At 35.3% G+C, this 27,739-nt stretch overlaps 2 protein-coding genes across 2 annotated transcripts; both read left to right on the top strand.

Moving 5' to 3' along the window:
- The first annotated feature begins 128 nt into the window (after positions 1-128).
- LOC127429054 (zinc finger matrin-type protein 2) lies at positions 129-6,596 on the top strand. The gene is made up of 6 exons (XM_051677806.1): positions 129-191; positions 5,053-5,143; positions 5,408-5,531; positions 5,717-5,790; positions 5,874-6,019; positions 6,311-6,596. The coding sequence occupies exons 1-6, from the start codon at positions 174-176 to the stop codon at positions 6,452-6,454; spliced, it is 597 nt and encodes a 198-aa protein (XP_051533766.1). The 5' UTR covers positions 129-173; the 3' UTR covers positions 6,455-6,596.
- Positions 6,597-17,588: 10,992 nt separating this feature from the next.
- Positions 17,589-27,601, top strand: LOC127428442 (lymphocyte cytosolic protein 2-like). The gene is given in 20 exon segments (XM_051676813.1): positions 17,589-18,145; positions 18,570-18,632; positions 19,468-19,514; positions 20,545-20,616; positions 20,705-20,742; positions 20,831-20,868; positions 21,172-21,355; positions 22,464-22,564; positions 22,664-22,709; positions 23,575-23,640; positions 23,981-24,009; positions 24,406-24,425; positions 24,853-24,981; positions 25,169-25,193; positions 25,496-25,737; positions 25,948-25,988; positions 26,086-26,150; positions 26,488-26,562; positions 26,717-26,866; positions 26,985-27,601. Coding segments are annotated over 20 exon segments (1,635 nt in total). The 5' UTR covers positions 17,589-18,067; the 3' UTR covers positions 27,111-27,601.
- Positions 27,602-27,739: the final 138 nt, after the last annotated feature.

Here is a 27,739-nt window from a genome sequence, read left to right on the forward strand (position 1 = left end):
TATATATATATATAAATAAAATGTACATGTCTGAAATTAATCTATGACTCAAACGATGTGATTTGCACGGTGTCCTGTGCAGCTTCAACTGTTTTCAGGTCAGTGACGGCAGTTTGGATTAACTACGACACGTGTACGACAGCCACAAACATTTTACGGCACGCGGAAGCAAAATGGCGTCGGGCAGTGGGGTAAGAAATTGGCTAAGAGTGGTTTTGATTTCTTTCTTTGTTTATAGTTGTATTTTTAATTAGTCCACATTCTTTGAGCACCATTGACGAAAAAAGTCTGCTCTTACTTTATTGTCTTGGAAGCGGAGAACATACATATGAAATACTTCTGTAGTAGGTGGAACGGCATAGCTAACGGCGTTTGTGACGGTAGCTGGTTTGTTTTGTTGTATTTAATACATTTGTACACGAGACATTCTGGAATCTTGCTGGCCGGCAGACTTGCTAAACTGTCAACATGATCACAGACGTTTTATACTTGTCCTATTTTATTTAAAGGCTCTGTTATGTAGTTTCAACAGTTGTGAATGATCAGATTCCTACATGTATTATATTAGATTAAACTTTATTGTCACTGTTGCAGAGTACACGTACAAACTCATTGGAAAAACAGTTAGCATCTTTCCAGAAGTGCACAAAGAAATATGTAGATATACACGCTTAAAATAAAATAATGGTAAAGTGCAAATGATGTAAGAATGCCAGTAAATACATTAATACTGTTACAAATGACTTTCTGTATAAATAAAAGCTGTATTCTTCAAACTTTCTGTTCATCCAAGAATCCTCATCCACTTGCAGCAATGACACATTGGGCATTCTAGCAGTCAGTGTATTGAGATATTCAGGTGTATTTTGCTGCCCCATTTTCTGTAGTACATCCCAAAGGTGAAATTGTTTTGAAGGACACTTTTCATGGACTTTATGATCATACCGTTCAAACTTAGACTCATCCATCCAAAATACTCATTTCTTATAATTTAAGGTTATTTAGCATATTCCACCCTTTTCTTCTCATTTGCCAGTTTCAGATGTGGCTTTATTTTTGAAAGTCTGCCCAAAATGCCAGACATCCTAACGTTTTCTCTTCACTGTTGCAGGAATTTAGCCTTTACTACAACACACTCTCACGGCGAAATCATCAGGATTCATGCGACTTTTCTAAATTTGGCTAATTCGTATGATGTCGTGCGACTGCATTCGTTTGAATTCCTACGACTTTCACTAGAGCCGATGACGTTGCTGGACATCGTTTCCGTCTAATATGCGACAGTTACTTGCTTCTGTCACACACAACAGCTTCCTATCATGTTTACACATTCTGCTGATTGGTTAAGTTTAGATAAGGGGTTTGGGTAAGGGCATAATATTAATAAGTATGTCCTTAACACTTCGTGCGCGAAACTCGCGCTTCCGCATTAGACATGCGGAATTTACACATGATGAAGTGTACGAGTTTATGCGAACAACATCATGCGAGACCATATGAAATAGCCAACTCGTAAATTATTTACGAATTTTCATGAGACTGGGTTGACGCTGCCAGTTTAGGAGCTGTGAGGGGTCTGTTTTTATCAAACTAGAGTCTTTGATGTACTTGTTGTTGTGCATCTGGGCCATCCACTGCTCTCTTTGTTCCAGTTACATCCAGTTTGCTTTTTTCTTTCAAGTTAGTAGTACATAGAAAAGTCTTCATCTCTTAAAAGAACAATAGATGGATTCATTTGTTTCTTTTGGCCATTCTGAAACCAAAATGTAGCATTGTTTGTGGAAAGTGACTTGCAAGAAATCCAAGTGTACTTTTCAATACTTCAGCAACTGAAAAAAGACATTGTATTTTGTCCAAACTTGGTTTATTAGCACAAATTTCAACTCTTACAAAAACAAATGTTTCTAGAGTAGCAAATTAGCTCATCAGAATGAATTCTAAAGCTTTAGATGACACTAGAGGTGGGTGATATGACCAAAATCTTATATCATGATAGGAGTAAATTTATATCCCAATAATGAAATAAATCATGATAAAGTAAAAGTTGTCTGGAAAATCAATACAAATTGGTTTATATATTAAATAACTCTATTATAATGCCTATTTTTGGAACTCCAGTCAGTGAATTAAATACTTTATAAATTAAAACTACTTCCTCTTTATTTGGAATAAGACAAACAATGTCAAAGTAAATAAATAAAAATCAACATGTCAAAAATCAACCTTAACAAAAATGCTAAATATAACAGTATGCCACATTTCCGTTTAAAATGTTTACCAGTATTATTATTATCATGAACTTTGCTCAAGAAGCTTAATATCTTCTCAAAGCATAACATAACAAATAACGACAAATGAACACTTCTTGAAGAAAATAAATATCACATCTTGCAAAATAAATAAATGACCGAATTAATGGGTAGTTCATCTTTTGGCTTTCATAATATTCTTTCACATGCTTCATTTTGAGGTGGTGAAACAGTTTGCTTGTATTACAAGTGATTATCGTTGTGTGAATCAAAGATGTCGCACCTGTTTTAATAGCAAGTTCCTAGTCATTTTCTTGACCTGTTTGGGAGTCGTCCCATTCTGTGGAGATTTCTTTCTCCATTTGGGGTTTTCCTGGGTCAAAAATGATTGAGTAGTGCGAGTGATCCAGTTCTGAGCTCTGCTGTCTCTAAAGCACAAATATCGGGAAGCCTGCTGGACTCGCGAGCACTTCGGAGCTCCAGAGACAGCGCGCACCACAGTCACAAAAAAACATCATGTCAGATGAGAAGAATATTTAAAGCTTTTAAAGCGCCAAACGTGCGATGAAAGTAATTACATTTGATTGGGCGGCCACAAAAAAATGTTCAATGCCGGAAAAACCGTGTCCATGTTTCTTCAATTCTCTCAGGCTTACGTGAAGCCCTGCCCACTGCTAGATAAGCCCACACTGTACACATGGATATTTACATATCGCGATAAACATGATATAGCAAAATCTCTATTGATTGAAACTTTTATATCATCACTATGATATATATCGTATGGAAGCTCTGAACCGCAAGGTGGAAAAAAAAAATAGTGTCTCAGTTCCTTCCTGAGCGTAAGTCTTAAATTTTTTTCTCTCTTCAAAAATGTTTTTTTTCTCTCTTCAAATTATTATTATTTTTTTTCTCTCTTCAAAAAAATGCATGCACTACCAACCTTGACCACCAGGTACCACTATCAGTAAACATGTAATCTTATGCTTTTATTGCTTTCTCTGTTGCTATATAGCTGAATAATACATTATTATTTATTTAAGGGTTTGCAAACCTTAAGACACAATCAGGTTACATATGTTTGATATGGCATTCGTTGTCGTGTAACAACTGGAGTTATTTTTTTGTTTGAAATTGTTGGTCTTTCTAAACCATCTATGCTGTTTGCTCGTGTTACATGGTGGAAGCGAAGGAATGTACTGAGGAAAACGGGAAACATGGGGAAATTATTATTATGTCTGTCCTTTTGAAGTGTTAGGGGTACATCTGGTAATGTTAATATTGTTGTAAGTAATCTTTTCTAAACGAAAAGATCATTTATAAATTAAATCCTCGCGACTGAACGGGGATGTCATGTGCAGACTTTCATGGTGGAATTTAATTATAATAATATATTTTAATATAACAAGTTGTCTATGCATTTGAAACACACTGTCCAAGATGAAGAATGTCAAATAAATATCCAAATATTGTTGGTCTGTCTAAACATGAGCTAGACAGTTACGCCGATGTAAAATGCTCATCCCAAACAAATTGGTGAGGGGTGAGGAATCACCTATAGTATCGCTCCCCGGGTTCCGCCGGGGGGAAGAATAGTAGGCTACACACACCTGTTTTGTATTAGCAGTATGGGCATGAAGCTATAGAAGTATAATGATTTCTGTAGTTAAGGGGGGTTTTGGTACTGTTCATTTTTTTACCAGAGCTGCCGTGCTGGGATGTGGGCTGGCTGTTATTGCGAAAACGCCATGAGTAAATTGGGAGGGGTTATTTGTGACTTCGGGGTAATCTTGAACTCAAGGTTTAGGTGGCCGCTGTTGATGTGTTCTACGAATGCTGTATCCCACGTCCGGTATTTATTATGAATTCACAGCCCTTTTATATACAGTATACTGTGTGTGTGTGTATGTATACACACACGCACACTCACACACCGGTCAAAAGTTTTGAAACACTTGACTGAAATGTTTCTCATGATCTTAAAAATCTTTTGATCTGAAGCCGTATGCTTAAATGTTTGAAATTAGTTTTGTAGACAAAAATATAATTGTGCCACCATATTAATTTATTTCATTATAAAACTAAAATTTAATAAACTTTTTTTTTTTTTTTTTTTTTTTAAATTGATGACTTGGACCAAATAATAAAGAAAAGTAGCCACTAAGTGCCCAACATAGATGGGAACTCCTTCAATACTGTTTAAAAAGCATCCCAGGGTGATACCTCAAGAAGTTGGTTGAGAAAATGTCAAGAGTACATGTCTGCAAATTCTAGGCAAAGGGTGACTACTATGAAGATGTTAAAATATAACACAGTTTTGATTTATTTTGGATTTTGTTTAGTCACAACATAATTCCCATAGTTCCATTTATGTTATTCCATAGTTTTGATGACTTTACTATTATTCTAAAATGTGAAAAAAAATTATAATAAAGAATGAGTAAGTGACCCCAAACTTTTGAACGGCAGTTTGTGTGTGTGTATATATATATATATATATATATATATATATATATATATATATATATATATATATATATATATATATATATGATAGTAAATGATAGTATAATAATATATGGTATATACAGAGTACAGAATAATAAAATGAAGGTAGAAGGCAGGGTCAAGCAGTGATGCAAGTAAATAAATGTGCAAGTGTGAGTGATGAGTATATTATTTACAATGAGGGTAAGGAGGAAATAATGTGCAACATGGCAATAGTCATAACTGCAATAGTGTACAAAATGGCAAAAAAAAAAAAAAAAAAGACATTTCTAATATTATCTACTTGCTTTTGTAGTCTAAGAATGATTTTCGGCGAAAATGGGACAAAGATGAATATGAACAGCTGGCCGAGAAACGCCTTACGGAGGAGAGAGAGAAAAAAGATGGTATGCAAAAGCATTGTTGTAATCTTTAACTGTTTTCTTAAGTTTTTGGGTGCATTTAATTTAGTAAAAGACCATATTAATGAAGTGATATATTTGATCAAAGATTGCTAAGTATGAGGTCAAAGAAATGGGTTTGTTTTCACCTCAGACTGATGAATTGCAATAAATAATTTTGATTAAAACATCTTTACTTTGTCCAAATAAATGGCGTAATAAATTACAATTTCCCATGTAATCCATGTATTCCTCTGTCCTGTTCTCCAGGCAAGCCTGTGCCCCCCGTCAAACGGGAGAATCTCCGCCACAGAGATTATAAAGTGGATCTGGAGTCAAAACTGGGGAAAACTATTGTCATTACAAAGACCACACCACAGGCTGAGATGGGGGGGTGGGTATCTACTTATCAACAAGCATTCTCTGTTGTGTTTGCTTTATAAATGTTGACATTATGTATGTTACTATTACCTAGAAGGTTGTTTCACTTACTGCTTATGTTTGACGGTGTTTTGCTATGTGTTACTCTAATATTTGTGTCAGTCTTCCTAATTTGGCTCTTTATTTCTTTTCATTCAGATACTACTGCAATGTCTGTGATTGTGTTGTAAAAGATTCCATAAACTTTTTGGATCATATCAATGGCAAAAAACGTAAGTAACACAGTCTTTATTCTTATCCTTAGAGTATTTTAGGACTAAATATGAGTATATTTTTCCTTTTTCCCCTAACACAGATCAGAGAAACCTGGGAATGTCCATGCGAGTAGAACGTTCTTCATTGGACCAAGTTAAAAAACGTTTTGAAATAAACAAGAAAAAATTGGAAGAAAAGCAGAAGGAGTATGATTTTGAGGAACGAATGAAGGAGTTGCGAGAGGAGGTCAGTGTTGGATTTGCACATTTACTGACAGGTCTTGAAAGCCAATTTATGCTAAATCACAAATCAAACTAAATCCTGTTTATTAATCATCATTTATAGTCTAATGTCTAATGCACTTTTCATAGAGGTGATAACTTTCCTGACAAAAAAATCCACATGTGAAAGATTGTGACCACTGAGAAATTTTTCACATTGTCTCCTTTAAAGAGCATATCAAAACCGACAGTTTTTCTTAAAATAATTATAGAGTTTTATTTATTGCCTGTTGTCCTGATTTGTACTGTTGTATAGGAGGAGAAAGCAAAAGCCTACAGAAAGGAGAAGCAAAAGGAAAAGAAAAGAAAGGCAGAAGAAGAGCTCAACTTTGAAGACGATGATGAAATGGCTGCTGTTATGGGATTCTCTGGGTTTGGTTCTTCCAAAAAAGGCCATTGACCGATTTCTCTTTTACCTGTTTGCTTACCATCTTCTTTTCTGAATTGGTATCCCTGAACGCCAGGGTCCCATGTCACTGAAAAATGCAAGAACTTTTATTGTTCTTTTTCAGGACCACAAAGCTTTTTTTTTTTTTTTTTTTTCCCACACATGCTGTTAAATACTCCTCTTTTAGCAAGTGTGGTAAAGCCTCTAGTTGGCAAACCCATTTTTGGGCCCTTGATCATAGAATGTCATCAAAATAGCAGCATTCATTCAGTTTAAATTAAACTCATTATAATTAGGTTGTTTTAAGGTAATTGTTGTAAATAGGGATGCATAATGCATTTATTCTTTTGTGAGTTGAGTCGGAAGTAAACCTCGTACCCCTTCTGCAGAATGGAAAAAATAAGGTTAAAGCACCTTTTGACCTTTTTAGAAGACAAGAATTTAATACATCTATTCAATGGCAGATCGGGAGGAGCTGTGTCATGCTGTGAAAAAAGAGCATACACGATCAGTCACAACATTAAAACCACCTGCCTAATATTGTGTAGGCCCCTCTCGTGCCAACCCGCATCTCAGAATAGCATTCTGAGATGATATTCTTCTCACCACAATTGTACAGTGTGGTTATGAGTTACCGTAGAATTTGTCAGTTTGAACCAGTCTGGCCATTCTCTGTTGACCTCTCTCATCAACAAGGCATTTCCATCCACAGAACTGCCCCTCATTGGATGTTTTTTGTTTTTGTCATCATTCTGAGTAAATTCTAGAGACTGTTATGTGTGAAAATCCCAGGAGATCAGCAGTTACAGAAATACTCAAACCAGCCCGTCTTGCATCAACAAACATGCCATGGTCCAAATCACTGAGTTCACACTTTTTTCCCCATTCTGATGGTTGATGTGAACATTAACTGAAGCTCCTTACCCGTATCTGCATGATTTTATGTACTGCACTGCTGTCACACGATTGGCTGATTAGATAATCACATAGATGATTATTGGTGCCAGATGGGCTGGTTTGAGTATTTCTGTAACTGCTGATCTCCTGGGATTTTCACACACAACAGTCTCTAGAATTTACCACAAATGGTGCTAAAAACAAAAAACATCCAGTGACCAGCAGTTCTGTGGACAGAAATGCCTTGTTGATGAGAGAGGTCAACAGAGAATGGCCAGACTGGATCAAACTGACAAAGTCTACAATAACTCAGATAACTGCTCTGTACAATTGTGGTGAGAAGAATAGTTGGTGCTGTTTTGGTGGCACGAAGGGGACCTACACAATATTAGGCAGGTGGTTTTAATGTTGTGGCTGATCGGTGTATGTGTACATGTTTTTTTTAATAATTGGACTGATGGATTGTATTATTTTGTGGTTATTTTACATTAAAGCACTGTGTAACAACCTTTTCAGAGTTTCTCCCATTATTAACAGTGTATTTTACAGTACAAAACAATGTAAACTAGACAGGTTATGTTTTTTTTAAGGATAGTGATTTATATCCTAGATCACCACTGGAAGGTGCTGTTGTGTCCCAAAAAGTTCATCGTAGCAAAGACAAACAATTGGCAAAATGATAAATAAAATTGGTAAGATCAAATCTGCAATAAATATATAAAAAGTTAGCTACATTGTTCAGCCCCAATATATAAACATATCATCAGTCTGTGGTAAATAATTAAATAATAATTCTAATGAATTACGTGTAAGATAATTTAATACATATTCTACATACTCATGCTTTTTGTGTGTGTGTGTGTGTGTGTGTGAGTTGGGGCCATTTTTTATTGTAATGCTGTTTAACCCTTTAATGCTTAGTGACCCGGGACCTCATTCCACCTTCTGTTCCTCGTCTATTTTTTGGGGTTATGCCCACGCCCCTTTAGTATTCATCAATCTTTCTCTTCTGAATAGTGTAACAAAAAAATGGCACAATTGCATAAAATAAAAAAGTCATAACGTAATTTTTTATAGCTTAATTACCAAAAGTGTATAGGGTCATTAAAGGCCCTAGATATGTAATAGTGTTTTTTTTCCTTTCACTTTCATAAATAATATTTTTATGATTATTTCATATCTATATACGTTCACTAACATAGGATATATATTTCTTTATTACAAGACAAATAAGTATCATAGTCATACAAATGGGTACTATATCACATTAATGTTCTGTGTGACAATGGTGAATTATCAGTGTTCCATATGCATGTACACATACCTATTATGCATGCTATTTCTTACTCATGGTGGCACTGTTGTGTTGGTGAAAAGTGGAAGTTAACTATAGCAAGTGTACCTCATGAACAGTATGATTTGGCTATTGTAATTTGGGTGTACTACTGAAATGATGTAAGTTTTGCATCTTTTAGAATAAAAAATCATCTCATTGATATATGAAAAAGTAAAACATCAAAATACATCAGAATATATTTTATTCTGTTTTTTCTAATTGTCTTGAAAATTTGACACTATTTTAGCATTTTGTAGATCCATTTGTGATAGATGTGTTGCTGGTCTCTAAAGACCTAAGTGTGTAATAATGTTTGACAAAACACCCATGCATTTAAGGGTTAAATTAAAACAATGAACAATGGTGAACAATAAAAATACTGCCATAACATGTACTTTCCAACCTCTAAAGACTGGTTTATGCTGCCCCAACAAACTCCAGCATTTCAAGCATTCTAAAGTTGGCTGTTTGATTTAGAATGTTGGGAAAGAATTGTCATTTTTACACTGATCCATCAAAATCCAACATCCGTATCTGTTGGTGTATGTTGTCGTGTGTTGGGGTCTAGTGTGAATTACCATTTTTAGCAAGCATCTGACATTCTAAGTCATTTTCCCCACCATAGTCCTTGTCTGCGGAAAAAAGTCTAAGTGACAACAGCAAATATTCAAAGGCCACATCCACACTAGGTGTGTAAAAAGTATTCAGAAATTATACTTAAGTGAAAGTGTGAAAAATATACTCAATTAAAAGTCCAAGTATCCAGCTAAAAGTGTACTTGAGTGAAATTAAAAAGTATTCACATTAAATTGTACTTAAGTATTTAAAAAGTAACTTTTTTCCTAGCTAGAATGAAATCAAGAAGAGATTGTTTGAGAGAGGATGCTGTTAAATTCCATTGGTTAGTTAAGACACCTTTTTACTGTCTCTGACGACTGTCATATTTCATCCCCAGTGGCATTTGCAACCTGGTCATAGAATCATGTTACAATAAATATATGTTTGCAAAATGATTTTTATGTGGCCTGTTGTACATAACACTGCAATTTCCAGGTGGAATGAACACTAGAGGCGCTTAAACAACAATGACTTTTATCCCCTTTCACTCAAATCAAGAGTAAAATGGCAGATTATCAGTTCATAAACACTTACGACATATAAACACTTTTACTATAGAGCATGATGCATTTTAATGTTTGCATTTTATAACCAACTACATTTCCAAGTTTGTTTAAGTGTGAGCCAATTGCGTCGTAGCTCAACTGATAGAGTGTTGCACTTGTAATACAAAGGACAAGGGTATGAATCCTGAAGAGCACGTGTCGACACGTGAGCCGAAAGTGTCATAGAGGCACCATAGAATGATGCAGTTTTCTTTTTCATCTCAGATTTGCTTTTTATTATACTATTGGTTAGGTTTAGGTTCAAGGTTTAGGGTAGGAAGGTCAGTTTTGTTGATTTAAAATCTTGATAGAACTTTAACCTTAAAAAACACTTTTAGCACAGTGGACAAATTCACTTTGCAACTGTCTTGAGATGTGTAATGAACCACATAAATGTATTTTGCAAAAATGTTGCAACAGTCACGCAATGTTCACTGCATGGCAGAAGCCACTCACGAATTGCGATGTCAGAACACCCAGCCCCTTGAGACATAGAGAAAGATAAAAATATTAAAATGAAGCTTTTAAGAAAGTTAGTAATGTTGTTGCTTTTGTGAATTGTTTTCTGAGGTTTGTTCCCAAACCTTGCTGTTGAGCAGATGGATGAATTCAATAAAATTCATGATTAATATTTACTCAGATATGTACAGTCACATACGGTCTAGTCGCACAAATAATACAGCCGCCGTGCGACACTCCATTTGAAATTACTGACTTCTGGTCTGTCATCTGTCATTTGTTGGATGCAGTGAAAAGGCAGCTTCCGTCCAGTAAGACGAAAGAAAATTATCTGCAAAAATGTAATGAGTACTTTTCAAGTTTAAATAAAATTGTAAGGAGTAAAAAGTACTATTTTTCTTAGTATTCTTAGTATTTTATTTTTCTTTTGGAAATGTAATTAAGTAAAAGTATTCCATTTGTATTGCACTCGAGTAAAGTAGAAATCCCCAAAAAAATTTTACTCAATTACTTTACACCCCTGGTCCACACTAATATGATTTAGCTATGGTTACACCTCTCATACATTCACACTACAACAGCGTTTTCCTTCACCAAAAATCCAGTCAACTCAGTAACGCACATGCGCATTAGATGGACAAGCCTGAAAAATAGCCTTTTTTTAAATTTATTTTTAAATTTATTTTTTATAGAGTGATCTGAGGTAAAGAAGCACAATTTATGATATGATTATTGTCAAATTTTACTGCTGATTTGAAATATATTATTTGATCATAATCTCAGACAACTGTTTTGGAGATATTTGTCTTTCCCCATTCAAGGAGATATGAGCCATACTTTCATGCCCTTGTATACATAGAAAATAGCTGCCTGGGAGCCTTGCCAAGATGGCCTCTGAGTGGACTGACTTGCCTTGAAAGGGTCTTTGGTCAAAGTCAGCCTAAAAATGTCCAAACACCATGTCCTCACTAATTCAATTATGTTTGAAAACTAAGTCTTCATTTTACTAACCTCACCGTTTTCCTAACATATGTGGTTATAAAGAGCGTTTTCGAAAGTCTCAGTTTTCAGTGGAGGAAAACGCCTTCCTAGTGTGATTTTTCTTTTTTCTTTTTTTTTTTTTTTTTGTGTGTTGATTTTCTCCCCTTTTCTTCCCAATTTGGAGTTCCCAATGGGCTCTAAGTCCTCGTGGTGGCGTAGCAACTCGCCTCAATCTGGGTGGCGGAGGATGTATCTCAATTGCCTCCGTGTCTGAGACCGTCAATCCGCGCATCTTATCACATGCATTTATGTGTAGATTATCACTCCATCTTCAGTGTAGCTAATTATAGCCACTTGGCTGATGGCTCATATCAGGTCTGTGTTTGCAAATCCACAACCTCCCCTCGAAGATTTAATGAGCATAAACTGATTTAGTATAAATATATATATATATATTAAAAAAGAAAAAGAATTAGATGGATCAGTAAATTATGAATTTACTACAGTTGCCTGATGAATATGTAATCATGTTATCCAAAAAAAAAGTAACTGAACTATAATTTGGTGTATTTTAAAATGTAATTTAATCAAATCTAGATTTCATGTAATCCGTTACTACCCAGCACTGATCATTAGTCACAAGGCAATTGAATTCAAAACTGAATTTAAACTATAAGGAGTGAAATTGTTTGATGGAAAGTAACAGTGTCTAGAGAGCCCTTACATGTACAATGTAACAAACAGTTAAAACAGGGTGACCTATAGAAAAGTCTAATACATTCTGTATAACGACTGTATTTGTAACCAAAGACATGTTGCTGTTTTAGCAATTGACTACAGCAAGGGCACTAAAGTTCCTACTTTTGATGTCTGCTGGTTTAAAGATAATGTCATATGATAGACCCCTTGAACCAAGACAGCTGACTTTGTATCCAAAAACAGATTTTTATACACCCACCTAACCATCTTCCACTTCGTAAGCAGCCAGGAAGTGGAAATAATTGCACAAAGAGTCACACAGTGTGCAACTAGGGCAGGGCATTGTAGGTGTCTTGATGCATGACAGCACCTAAATGCAATATGATAACAATTTGAACATCCGCTTGCAGCAAGTGCGAATCAAATACACTTAACAGCTAGAACAAAGTGGATTTTCACTGGCAGAAGCACGTTTAATGAGATATTTCCATGAACTAACCCCTAGAACCAAGAAAAGGAGCAACTGAATGATTTAAACTCATAGTTTCCAGCTGTGGGTGTTTAATGCTAACTGTTAGAAAATCAGCCACCCAGGTTTGGGACTATCAGCTCACACAAACTGACATCTGATGAGTTTTGTTATGCAAATTTGAAAGAAGTAGACTAACCTACACACACACTGAGAGAGAAAGAGAGAGAGAGAACACGTAATAATATGGGGTGCCAAATGTAAAATAAAGCATACTGTCTAGATCTTGAGATAAAGCTTTAGCTAAAATGCAAATGAGTGACACCCTTAGCATCAACCAATGACGTGCCTGTACCTTTATAATATTTTTATTAGGTTTAACATGTGATTAGTGACATACAGCTTTGGGAAGACACATATTGTCTTGAAAACAAAGCATTCCATTTTCACGTTTTGTTTATTCTAGCTCAGTTTTGCTAGTCAAGTTAGCGTACATGCTAGCGAGTTTGCAGCTCATACGAGGACTTACTATCCAGTATCCACTGAACTGTGCCCCCTAGATCAGTCACTAAAGATATTTCACTTGGTGTAGTTGTTTGATAAGTGAATTTAAAGACTAGCATGTCTGCTAATTGCACTGTTTGTTAATATCAAGGTCAAGATTTAGATTTATTTCGTAGCTTGTTTTTGAAAATATTGAACATTAAATGAATAGAAAAAATCTGTAGCATATTTTATTTTACATCCCCTTCCTCATATTATAAAACACCTTGATCTATGAAAATGCAAAATTTTGATTACTTTCGATAGTCCAGAAGTTTCAATAATAATCAAGGCACAATGATTTTCTCACATGGTCCATATTCCCGATTAAGACATTTGAAACATGTGGCTCTGTCTTGTCATCCTCAACAAACTGAAAACCAAATTTCAGACATTTTATGTGGAACACTGACATTAACAATAGCACATGTACATCACCAAGAAGTCTTTTTTATGTGTGTGTTTACATCTAGAAGACGTATTTTTTAGGTTGTTTGCTCATTTGCAATTCAAGTTTATAAGACGTTTCCTCTCGGATGTCAATAAGACATTCATCAGATGTCTTTGAGACGTTTCTGATATCGAATGTTTGTAAATCTGATCTTTTTAAGATGTTTAGCAGATGTTAATTAGAATGTGATGCTTTCCAGATGAAAAGATCTGAGACATCTTGGAGATGTGCTATGGGATTGTATGTACTAAAAAAATCCAATATTGAGTTTTATAGTGTAATTAGGTGTTATTTTAATCACGATAAAGGTTTACATAACATCCAGTGTAAATTTTTAAGATGTTGAACAGATGTTAATTAGGCTGTGATGCTTTTCAGATGAAAACATCTAAAACAGACATCGCAGAGATGTTCGTGTGCTATCTGGGATATTAGCTAATGGCAAGATCCCTGATAGCACACGTACATCACCCAGACATCTATTTGATGTGTGCGTTTACATCTGGAAGATGTATTTTTTTAAGTTGTTTGCTCATCTGCAATACGTTAAGATGTATGTCAATAAGTATGTCTTGGATGTCAATAAGACATTCAGCAGATGTCTTTGAGACGTTTATGATTTAGAATGTTTGTGTGATTTTAACATTCATGTCTGTTGCCCTTTGAAACCCTTGACCAAAGAGTTTTGAACTCTGGTAGATTCTTTTCATTTGTTTCATTGTGTTTCTGGACCCACACATGAACATGGCCATACTCTCGTCCTTAGGTATTGCTGTTGATAATATATGTTATGAGGATACGGACCATAAATCTATTAGTTTTAATATTACTTCTCTAGGTAATGTTATTACATTATCAGCCACCTGCTTTTTTTTATCACGGGTTATCACTGCTTCCACGGCCAGTGAGTTCTCAACTGCTTTTAGTACATCTATTTTAACATCTTCTGTTGAGTCCCCTACCTCACCCTCTACAGGACCTGAGGAATTAGTTAGTTAATTTATCCATGTTTGCTCTGAGATTCTTGATTCAGTGGCTCTCTTCAAACCGAGGAGTCACCAAATTAACACACAACCATGGATAAATAATACTACTCGGAATCTTAGTAAGGAATGTAGGAAAGCTGAGCATAAATGGCTGAAAGATAACAGGTATCCTATTATGTTTTGAAAGAATGTTTATTAAATTATCAAAAAGCTGTTAAGGTGGCCAGATCCTCATATTTCTCTGGAATTATTTCACAAAATAGCAATAATCCGAGAATCTTGTTTTCTACTATGAATAAGGTGCTTAATCTGGTTATCACTATCTTCTCAGATCCTTCTACAGATTTGTGTGAAAGTTTTTTAAGATTTTTTACTGATAAAGTTGCTCTCATAAGATCTAGCATCTCACCATCAGGGAGTGCTGTAGTTGAATTTAAAACTACTTCACATTGTTTTAGTTGCTTTGAGCCAGTGTCTCTGGTACATTTAAAAGACATTATTTTACAGTTGAAAAAGACAACTTCTTGCGATGTTCTCCCAACGCAACTTTTTAAAGAGGTTGTGGACACTATTTATCCTAGTATTTTATCTATTATAAATAGCAGTCTAGCATATGGCGTTGTTCCAGCAGTTTTTAAACATGCAGTTTGGATCCACAGGATTTTAAGAGTTTCAGGCCCATTTCAAAATTACTTTTTATAAATAAAATCTTAGAGAAGGTTTACTTTCAGCTAGTTTCTTTTTTGACAGAAAATAAAATTTTTGATACATTTCAGTCTGGTTTTAGGGCTAAACATAGTACAGAGACAGCTCTTTTTTTTTTCTCCCCTTTTTCTCCCCAATTTGGAATGCCCAATTCCCAATGCGCTCTAAGTCCTTGTGGTGGTGTAGTGACTCGCCTCAATCCAGGTGGTGGAGGACGAATCTCAGTTGCCTCCATGTCTGAGACTGTCAATCCGCACATCTTATCACGTGGCTTGTTGAGCGCGTTACCACGGAGACACAGCACGTGTGGAGGCTTCTCGCTATTCTCTGCGGCATCCACGCACAACTCACCACGTGCCCCACTGAGAGCGAGAACCACATTATAGCGACCACAAGGAGGTTACCTTATTTGACTCTACCCTCCCTAGCAACGGGGCCAATTTGGTTGCTTAGGAGACCTGGCTTGAGTCACTCAACACTCCCTGGATTTGAACTCGCGCCTCCAGGTGTGGTAGTGAGCGTCTTTACTCGCTGAGCTACCCAGGCCCCGAGACGGCTCTTTTAAGATTTACGAATGATATCTTGTTAAGTATTGATTCAGGAAAATGTGTGGCACATTTACTGGATTTGAGTGCAGCCTTTGACACTATAGACCATACTATTTTGATAAAACGTCTTAGGGATTATGTAGGTATTAAGGGCTTGGCCCTTAAGTGGTTTTCTTCATACTTACAGGATAGAACTGTTCTTCATCATCTGTCACTATTTCTTGTGGGGTTCCACAAGTTTCAATCCTTGGTCCGGTTTTATTCTCATTATATATGTTGCCTCTGGGGTTAATAAAAAAAAAATTAAAAATAACGGAATCTGTTATCATTTTTATGCTGATGACCTACAATTGTACCTACCCTTAAAGCATGATGATTATTCTTTTATTACACTTTTTTATAATTTTTTGGCTGAAGTCAAAGGTTGGTTGGCGAATAACTTTCTCCAGTTAAATGAGGATAAGACAGAGTTTATTGTTTTTGGTCAGAATCAACGTGATAAGGATACGACAGACAGTTTTGGTTTACTGTCTGGTAACGTGCGCTCTCATTTGAAGAATCTGGGAGTTATTTTTGACTCTGAGCTTAGATTTGATCATCAGATAAATGCTGTTGTTTTTTCAGTTAAGTATTTCTAAGCTAAAATCTATCCTCTCTTTTAGAGACTTGGAAAAAGTTATACATGCTTTTATTTCTACCCATTTGGACTATTGTAATGGCTTATATTTAGGCATTGGTCAATCCTCGGTTTCTCGCCTCCAGCTTGTGCAGAGGGCCGCAGCGAGTCTTTTAACTAATACCAGGAAGATGGACCATATAACACCTGTTTTGGCAGCTCTTCACTGGCTTCTGGTGAAGTTTAGGATCCAATATAAGGTGTTAATGTTTATTTTTAAAGCCCTACATGGATTGGTGCCACTGTATATCAGAGACTTGATCATCCCTCATCAATCCTAAAGATTCTTGCGCTCTATCGACCAGTTGTATCTTACAGTTCTGCGGTCTCGCTTGAAGTGCAAAGGCGACCATGCTTTTTCAGTGGCAGCTTCTAGACTATGGAATGATTTGCCCCTGTCTTTAAAATCAGCATCGTGTATTGATGCTTTCAAAACTGGCCTAAAGACTTATTTATTTACTTTGGCCTTTGAATAAGTTTTAACTTTATAAGTGGTATTTATTATGGTGTATGAGGCAAATTTGTATCTTTGCACTTGCTTTTATTTCCCAAGTTTTTATTTGTATGTCCTTAAGTGTTTTAGTTATCATGGTATGTACTGTGTTTGATGTTGAAATAGGAATCTGTGTACAGCACTTTAGTCCATTCTTGTGATTTTGAAAGTGCACTATAAATAAAAGTTGAGTTGAGTTGAGTAAATCTGATCTTTTTATGATGTTTAGCAGACGTTAATTAGAATGTGATGCTTTCCAGATAAAAAGATCTAAACAGACATTTTGGAGATGTACATGTGCTATGGGATTGTATGTACAAAGAGTCCAATATTGAGTTATTGAGTTTTATAGTGTAATTAGGTGTTATTTTAATAACAATAAACATATACATAACATCCAGTGTGCAGAAATTACGCAGACCTTCAGGATCATATGACTTGTGAAACTGGCAAGATTCAGCAATTGAGGCCTGAATAAACATCTAGTTTTAGATTTGCATTTGCCTAATACTAATATAAGGTCATGTGCTATTTTTAAGCACTTAGTGACGATTATTAGCGTCTCATGATGAGATAATTAGATGTCCAAATTTATATATTAACCTGAGGGGGGTGAAGTGAAACAACCAATACACGTTTTTTGTTATTATGAAATAATATGTAACCTCTTTTTTTTCTGTAAAGGGGCTGTACTTTCCCTGTTTGTCACAACAATCATTAACAGGAAGTCTTTGGGGAAGTGACTGTCATTCTTTCTTTTCATAGTGCACTCAGACAAATCCGGGTGTTGGTTTCTTAGTTTAAAAAAAATGTTGTGTTGATATTTTCTGTATGTAATCTTTGCATATTCGTAAATCTCCTTTTTTTTTCTTCTTTTTCGAAAGTGACATTTGAGTGATTCTGTCATTTTGATTTATTTATTTCCTTCTGTGATTACATAATCTTTTTTTCTCTAGTTTGTCTTTTTTTACCCTTTCTCGCTTATTATTTACCAGTAATACACTAACTTGATAAAGTTTGGTTTTGCTGTATTTTTATCTTTCTTAACTAAACAGCACTCTTTTGATACTTCACCACTCTGACTGTCTGTCTCCTCGTGTTCTCGGCTGACTTGATGTCTGGCACACTGTGAACTCACTGTAAGAGACACTGCAGTTTTCCAAGGCTTGAGCATTTCTGGAATTTTTAACTCATAACTAAGACTGGTGAATTTGAAACAATGAGCTTTGATGGTGTTCCATCCAAATCGGAGGTTATGGGCTGGGATTCACATCGGTTAGCTGACTTTTTGAAAAGAGTAAGTTGCTTTCTCTTTCCATCTACAGGTGTAACATTGTTTATGAAATAATATGACTGTTGCAATTAATCATTAAAACAATTTGTTTTATGCACTTTCAACACAAAGTTCTTAGTTTTATGCAGTTTAAAGCAGTGGTAATTGAGGGGCTTTGTTTTGAAGTAGCACTACTGAATCTAACAGACCTAATATGACCAATCAAACAAACAAAAAGAACATAAATGGCCGTAATTATTATTCTGACAAATGTTGTATAAGCAGCCCTGTTAAAAGCCACCATATCCCTAAATATACTTATAATTATAGACCGATATAAGAGTTAATGTTGCACATGTATTCCTTGTTTATTATTTACTATGTTGTGTATTTATATTTATTTTGTCATGCATATCTTACTAAAATTATTTATTATTATTATCATTAGAGGAATCTATCTGGATGTGATAAGGTCATAACACGATACAACATAAATGGACAACGGTTCTTGGTATGTACCTTTGGAATATTTTTGTCAGTCAAACTCCACAGTTTATGATCTCAGAAGAAATCAACAATAAAATCATGCTGTCTTTTTTGTTAATGGGTTTATCTGCACATTTGTAGCCCTTGGAATTTGAAACTTATCTAATTATATTTATATATGCTTTGTCATGTCTTAAAAAATGCTTTAAAAAATAGTTGACTGTTGTCTGACATATTGTGGCATCTGTATTTCCTATACATTTTTTTTTTGAAAGTTCTGTTATTAGAAACTTATACTTCCAAGAAATGTAAGAATGTCTTCTGAGTCGAAGATACTACAAAACTAATCAAGTTTTGAGTCAAATGTCCAATTACTAGCAGTTGGTTTGAAACACCAAGTTCAAAACCCTGTTAAATTAGAATATTTCTTGTGAGTTCTTCACTCCAAAACAATGGTTTGTCTTTTTTCTTTCATTGCCTTTTACATTTTTGCAGTTTTATGCATTGTTTTGTTTCATAATTGTTCTTTTGTTTAAATTTAGCTGAAAGCCTAGGAAAAATAGGCTGCCCTTGGAAAAAATGCCACATTTGGGGCTTAGCATGTATTTAATGAACTGTATCTTTTTTCTGGGCAATAACAGTGGGGAAGCTCAATAGCTTTTTTTCTATCCAAGAATTTAAGGTATGTGAGTATATACCTAGACTGTCAAAAACCTACCATCTATTCACAAGAGTAAAATCTGTGACAACTAGCCCTGGTCCCCCCTATGCATAACAACATTAATTTAAACTATGGTCAAAAATAATGCCACTGTCTAGTAAAGTTTGTGTAAATAGTTTGAATTTATTTATTTTTGTAGAGTATGTCTGAAAATGACCTTCAAAAGTTCCCGAAGCTTCATGCACCGTAAGTACTGCTTGCATATTTTTGTGCCTATATTTTGTGAATTGGTTATCAAGATTTTCCTAATTTGTAGAAAGTATATTACTGCTGTGCTCTTGGCGCTGAATTAAATTAAGCATTTTAAAGGGATAGTTCACCTAAAAGTGACAATTCTGTCATCATTTACTCAGCCTCATGTTGTTCCAAACCCATTTGACTTTCTTAGGCAGAATGGCAGCCTCAGTCACCATTCACTTTTATTGTTATGTAAAAAAAAAAAAAAAAAAAAAAATTAAAATGCAAAAATATGACATTATAAATCATTCAGGTTTAGAACAACATAAGGGTGAGTGTATGATGATAGAATTAACATTTTTGGGTAAACTAACATCTAATGTAGAATAAAGGGCAAGTGTTAACATCATGATTTATTAAGCATAAAGCGCAGAATAATTGCTCATATTCGCAGTATTCAAAGACAAACTTTATACTTCTTTTACAAATACTTTTTAATAAATGTTTCCACATTGCTCTACTGACTAAAAGAGTACAAACCAGGTAGAAACTTGCAATAATATCATAGATTACATAGTGACATTAAGAGGAAACACTGCACAGGAAAGATAAACCAAAGCAGGCAGATGTGGCAGGAACCACTGCACTGATGCAGAAGCTGTTTTGTAGTGCACGTAATGTGTTAAATGGTTGAAAAGCCCATACACCGAATAAACACTAAATATGCAGAGACTTTCATTGATTTTTTTTTTTGCTTCCCCTAAACAATATCTGGTTTGAGATGTGGGATATCGTAATGTCATAGTAAATTATTATTTTTTTTTATTTTGTTGTTGAGCAATTTAGAGTCAGAAAAGGATGATTCAGTTAACATCCTGCCCTTCAGCTAGTACACAGAGCAATGATTGCATACTGTTGCAAAGATGTGATATTCCATTAGACTAGACAGCTGTGCTTTCTCTTTTAACACCTACTAACTGACAAAATACCACAAAAGTCGGTTAGGTTTTGAGGAATTGAAATTGGTGTTTCCCTTTAGGCTTATCTCCAAGATTTGTCAGGAAATCAACAAAGAAAAGAAGAGATTTTTCCCACCAATTCCTTCAATAAGGCAAGTATATGTCTACCATCATGAATATATGATATCTGAGACTTAATGTATATCGTCTGTCAGTAGATAACTAATATTTTTGTAACAGGCCATCACAACCAGTCCCCAGCTTTCCACAACCACCAGGTACAGATGATATAAAGTTTGTATATGTATAACAACTCACTACTTGTTAAGATATTGTCTTAAAGTTCTCTCTTATTATTATTTTCAGCTGAACATGAGGAACAAGCATGGGACCCTGCGGATTTTGTAAGTCTTCTGTTAAAGGGATAGTTCACTCCAAAATGAAAATTCTGTTATCATTTACTCACCCTCATCTTGTTCCATACCTGTATGACCTTCTATAATCCATGTAACATCCAAGAGGATGTTTAGCAGAATGTCCGAGCTGCTCTCTTCCATGCAATGAAAGTGTACAAGGGGCATTCATGAGTAAATGATGACAGAATTATAATTTTTGGGTGAGCTATCCATTTAATCAAATCTTGAACTGTTTCGAGTGTCTCACATCATTTGTGACTGGCTCAATACATCTGTTCTTTCATTATGAAGGAAAGCGAGGATGATTACGAGGATCCAGATTCAAATGGCCAAGACGAAGCCAGTGGTGGAGATTATGAGTCTCCAGAGGAGGGATCGGACAGTGACAATAGCTATGAGCCGCCACCAATCGAGCCTTCTGATGACATGCCCCAGATCTGTCCTGCTAAACCCATAGAAAACAGCGATTATATTGGTAGACAAAACTGTGCACTATACTTTTTTACCCTATAATCCAGTGGTTCTAAACAAGGGGGTCAGGGCTCACTGGGGGGTCACAGCAAACTTCCATGTGGCCATAAATTAAATATCAAAACATATGTGTGGCTGCATTTCATGTTTAAATTAAACAGCAAAAGTTATCTAATCATGAGTGCTGAGATAATCCGGACCTTTACTGTGCATCATGCAACTTCGTCAAACAAAATGGACAAATTTTGTTGCTATTTGGCCCATCAAGTTTTTACTGAAAAAACATATTGTTGTTTTTTAAGAACACAGCTCTTGAAACTTCTAAAAAGTTAACTGTAATTCATTATTTTAAAGTAATATTATAGGTGCAATACAAGTTATGCTCAGTCGACTGCATTTGTGGCACAATGTTGATTACCACAAAAGATTATTTCGACTAAAAAAAAAATAAATCTGGCAAAGAGTGCAGCACTTACAAAGGAAGTGAATGGGCCAATTTTTGGAGGGATTAAAGTCAGAAATGTGAAGTTTATAATTTTATAAAAGCACTTACATTAATTCTTCTGTTCAAACATGTGTATTATTTGAACTGTAAAGGTCATTTTAGGGTTTGTTGACATTACATTATCATGGCAATGAAGTTGTAAAATTTGCTATAACTTTACACAGAAAAGGTTAGTGAGTGACATAGTCTTGCGGCTAAATTTTGAAACAGTGTGTATTTTATCATTTACAGATTGGTCCCATTCACTTCCATTGTAAATGCCTCACTGCAACTATTGCTTTTTTTTTTTTTTTTTTTTTTTAAAGGAGATACACGTCAAAATAAATTTTTGTGGTAATCAATATTATGCCATAAATTCTGTTGATTGAGCCTAACTTCTAATAAACCCGGAATATTCCTTTAATCTATTGACAATCCTAGTTTTGGGTGGTTGCTTTGAATATTGTCTTCAAACAATGGGGGCCTTTGTCGAAGTCAAAAAATGAACCTCTGCTGTAACGTTATAAACCCCAGGGGCATATGCTCTTTTTGTGTTGGATAAGTCATACTGATTACTATAAATCAATGTTATTGTTATTGATTCTGTATTGATTACTTGCTTTATCAGATAATAACCGTAATCGTGGCACGAACAGGAGCCAACCTCCTGTGCCTCCAGAGCGTCCTGGACCTGGACCATCTCTCCCTCCCGTAGGGGAGAGGCCAAGTGTGAGTTCTTTGTTCTTCCAAATAGTATGTCCTTCTTTGTTGCTTATTTTCCTTTTTTGAGTGTTCTATAATATAAAATGCAAATTTTGAATTCTGTAGGTTGGACTACATCCAAGAGAAGAGCGGGCCCCAAAAAGACCCCCTGGTAAGAATATTTATGCACTGCACTGCAAAAAAAAAAAAAAAAAAAAAAACATTTATTTGTCTTGTTTTCCAGTAAAACTATATTTAAAAAAGTCAAATATTCATTGTAATATTCAGATAATATATCTTGAATTAGCTTATTTTTCTTACCCCATTGGCAAATTGTTGTTATAAGCATAAACCTTACAAACTTTTGTTAGATTTGTTAAAAAATAAATTTGCCAATGTAGTAAAAAATACATGTAATTATAATCTATATAACATATATTCTCTATAAGCAAGTCTTAAAGGTGCACTCAGTATTTTTTACTTCCTTAAAAAAGTTGAACACCTAAAGACATGAATTGTAATTTTGCAATATATGTAGGAAATCATGACCATCACGTTAAAATGAAGACTCCAGTCATATCACGGACATTATAAAAGCTGTTTTATGCTACATGGAGAGGATCCGCACATGGGGGCTGCCATCATTAATCACATGACCAGCCGAATACTACTCGCTTAATCTCAGTAACTGTATTTGACAACTTCATTCACTGATTAAAGTAATCATGGCTGACTGTGAATACTCAGTTCCTACAATGGCATCTGAAACTGAAAACTGATGATTTTAAATGATGCTGCATCCAAGTCGTTAGGTGTCAGTGTAAATCCAAGATGACAAAAAGACAAAAGTTACTGAGTGCAACTTTAATATCTAGGTTTATTTTTCTCAAATATCTTGTTTTATGGATGTTTAGGTATTTTTACATGAATACAGACAAAAATAGTGATCAAGACAATATTTTTTGCATTGCGTATTATGTATGACACTGTTCTCCTTATATGCTCTTATTCCTCGCTACTGTCCCTTACTCTTGTAGCACCTGTTGTGGACCGCAGTACGAAGCCAGGAGCGCAGGACAGGAGCCATCCCTCACCTGTAGCAGGTCTCTTGTTTCATTCTAACACTTTCTAACAGGGGTTGTACTTGTAGCAGTCACAATTTTATTTCTTAATGCACTTTCTGAGTGACCTTGGTGACAGAAGCATCATGCCCATTTAAATTGAGAAGGTGATCACTGACTGTCAGTTGCAATAATGCTTGGTTTATTAAAGAAAAATGGTGTTAAGATGGGATTTGAATCCAGATCCGCTTCCATGCTATGCAAAAGCATTATTGCTACACTGGCACATTGAATACTATTACACTGTGACCTGGTTTGTGAAGGGGAGGCTGTGGTTGTATGTTTTGCCAACCTTGTTCTTTACACTGTTACGTGTTTACAGGTGAAAGGGGCAGTAGCTCACTTGATAGGGTAAGTTTGTCTCATTCTGCTTCTAAACAGAAGTTGTGTCTATGTGTACATTTTTTTCACTTTTCTCTTCACCTAGTTTTCTCAGCATTTCCCAAACACTAATTTAGAGCACAGCTGCTAGCACAAAGTGAGATAACAGCATTTTGGTTGGTTACTGAGGCATAGATAATTTAACTTCATACAGAAAGACTTGCATAGACCAAAGATGATTTTATACTAGACCTATAATTGACCTGGTTTCTAATATTTGGTCTTTCCATTTAAAAGTTGTATTCTGATTGTCGTGGTTGGATATAAAATGTTTAAGCTATGATTTTCGATTTTCATTTATCTCTGTGGCAAATTGTTCTAAAGGTAAAATGCTAATGCTCTAATACTTATTTCTTCTTACTGCAGGTTGTCCAACCACCAAAAAGGTATTGTTATATCTTTGTGTTTTGTCCTTTATAGATATAAATTAGCTATATGTACCTCCACTGTATCACTCATAGGACAGAGCATAAGTGATCCCCAGTTGAAATCTGATATACCTAGACTTAAATGTTTCTCTTTGTTGGTGTTGATCTGTAATATGCACAGTGTAATATGTATGTACAATTTGAAGATTTGTTACACTATAACCCACTGTGTTTCTCACTGTCTGATATGGTCTAAGTTGACCTATGCACTAATTAAGTATTTGAACATGCAGCATTAGTATGACAGTATTTAGTATGGCAATTTAGTATTTCATATTGAATTTCATAATTCATTACATAAAATACATACACTATATAAAAGGTGTAGCAAGATTTGTCTCTTTGTAAAACAAACAACTAAAATGTGTTTATCCTATACCAATAGTGCTGCTCCTCTCAGACTACCTGGACTTGAGTTGCCAGGAGACCCAATGAGGATTCCCAAACCCTCACTTCCTCCATCTGGGGTGCGCAGGACTGCCTCTTCTGTTACCCCAGGCTTCTCTCAAAACAGGTAAGCAACACAGACCTTTTTTTAATCATAGAGAACTCAGGGTCAGGCATACCATATAACACATAAAAGTTAGTGCGATTATCAAGCATAATGCAGTGGTCAGAGGTGCTCCACCCGTACGTTATCCTGCAGTTTTCTGTTAATTTTCAACACATCACTGTAGCCTTTATTTCTTTATTTCAAACAGAAATCAATTTGATCACAGAACTGAGGTAATCACACTAAGCTATCTATCTATCTATCTATCTATCTATCTATCTATCTATCTATCTATCTATCTATCCATCCATCCATCCATCCATTCATCCATCCATCTATCTAACTGTCTGTCTGTCTGTCTTGTTACTGATAACTAAAGTCCTGTGCTAAAAACATTTTTAGACAAACCACTGGTGGTTAAACATGGAAAAACATTAATAATAATTTATTTGAATTTGTTTGACTGTGATTATAAAATATTCATAGCAATATGGTTAACTCAAATTTGACTTTGTTTCTTTTTTCTTTCCAACAGTTTCCTGATGACAGTAAGCGAGTTTTTCTTGGTCATTTGTTGTTTTGTTTTTTTTTTGTCCTTTTTGGTAGAACAGTTATAAGCTTGAATATCAATAAAGTTATGAATACCAATAATCCAGTATTTTGATATCTTGTGATTCTTACAGCTGCCAGGCACTCCTCCAACACATTTCCATTGCACACCAGGAATCCATCACCAAGGCCTCCAGGAACACACGGACAGTCTTCTCAAACAGACAGGCACGTATTCAAATGACTTATGAGAACACTGATGGTGTCAGCAAAATAAGAGCATTGCTGAATGTTGTGTAACGCTATATGAAAACCTTTCATATGTTTATATTTAATACTAGATGTTATTTCTGAATTAATTCCCACATTTAGTGAAGAGATCAGTTTAAGTGCATGTATTCTTATAATTTTACAATATTTCTCTGTTATTTCACACAGTGTTAGTTCCAGTCGATCACTACCAGCAGAACTGCAGAAAGGTGAGACTCATCGCCTGAACTCATTACACTTTTTGATCATTCTTACTCTATAATCAATAAATTAACTCAATTAATTCAATTTTTTTTTTAATGAAAGCAATGAGCGCTCACCGGAGTAGTCCAAGAGCAGCATTGCCACAGCCAGACACAAGTAGCAAGCAGGTATGTTGAAATTTTTGAGCTGTGTTCAAGCAATTACACTAAAGCAACCCGCAGATGGCACCCTTGAACTGCATTTCTTTTGAGGTGCTACTGGACTCACTCTGGAGCTGCTTGAGTGTGTTTCTTATTGTGTTAAAGACAGCCTATTCAAGGCTGAATTTCACTTACACAAAATATGTCTTTTTTACAAAGTTGTTGGTCAAAGTGGATACAAGAAATCACAATTATTTTGGTTAAATGTAACTATGCTTCTCTTAGACAAATGCAGAGAAATACAGTAGTAGCCATTTTCCGCCTTATATCTATTTTGAATCTCTTTGAATTTTTCCATCTATAGGACATGGATCCAGCTTGGTATATGGGACAGATCACCCGTGGTGAGGCCGAGAACTGTCTGAGAAGAGTTAACAGGGTGAGATGTGTTCAAATGCACCACATCATAAATGTTGGATAAAAGTGTATTATTATTTTCATGCAAACTTAAAAACAAATGCACTAAAAATTACATTTTTGAACTTGGCTTTGAATATAACAAAGTTATCCTGTTGAAATCCGCCCTTTGTTAGGATGGGACATTCCTTGTGCGGGACAGCTCAAATCGCTCTTCTAACCAGCCCTACACACTCGTGGTACTTTACCAGGCAAAAGTTTACAACATTCAGATCCGCAGACAGAGAGATGGCTTCATGCTTGGCACTGGTCTAAAGGGCTCAGAGGTATCCAAACACTTGTGTTATTGTCTCCAATCAAATGGTTTACATCTAGAACTTCATAGGAATACATGCAAAATGACTGTTATTAAAAGTTAGTAATGCTCTTGATTGTTTCTGACAGAATTTTGAGCGGGTTGCTGACATTATCAGTCAACACAGACACATGCCACTCCTCCTTATTGATGCTAAGAATCGAGTATCAGGCCAACAGAATCAATGTGCTCTGATTTACCCAGCTGGATACTAAACCTTTATTCTACCGAAGTCTAATCTCCACAGGACAACACTGGACTGCAGCACATTATACTTTCAGAAATAAATCTGATCTCTGTAATGGATCTTTAATTCAGTGGTTATATAGCCATTGGCAACAATGGAAAAACCAATGACTAATTTTTTTATGTTTTTTTTTCTCTCTCTCTCTCAGAGACTTTTTTACAATCATCATAATAGCAACACCATTCGTAACTTTCAAAATTGTATGACTGCTGCTGCTGTTGTTTAGAACATTGTAAAACTTTTGAATGCATGATCACACTGATGGTACTGAAAAGATATTAAGAAATGTTCATATAGCAAACAAACCTACTGTCTGTAAATCAATACTTTACATTCTAAAAGTTGTCTGTAGGTTATTTCTCAAAATATAACTAGGCTAATCAATCTCTAATCTTCACTGCGAAGGAGAGCTACTGTACAGTTCACAAAAATAAAGTATTTTCCCCCCATCTTGTTCCACAGTTTCTAATTAAAAAATGATTATTTGTTGTGTTAATGTCATAATGTCATTCTAACTAAACTGTATATTGTCAAGGGAGGCAATAAAGTTAATATAGACTTAATCTTCAAGGAATATTAGCCGGATTGCTGAGGGGG

The sequence above is a fragment of the Myxocyprinus asiaticus genome, chromosome 38 (genome assembly GCF_019703515.2).
Source record: "Myxocyprinus asiaticus isolate MX2 ecotype Aquarium Trade chromosome 38, UBuf_Myxa_2, whole genome shotgun sequence".
NCBI classification, from domain to species: Eukaryota; Metazoa; Chordata; class Actinopteri; order Cypriniformes; family Catostomidae; genus Myxocyprinus; species Myxocyprinus asiaticus.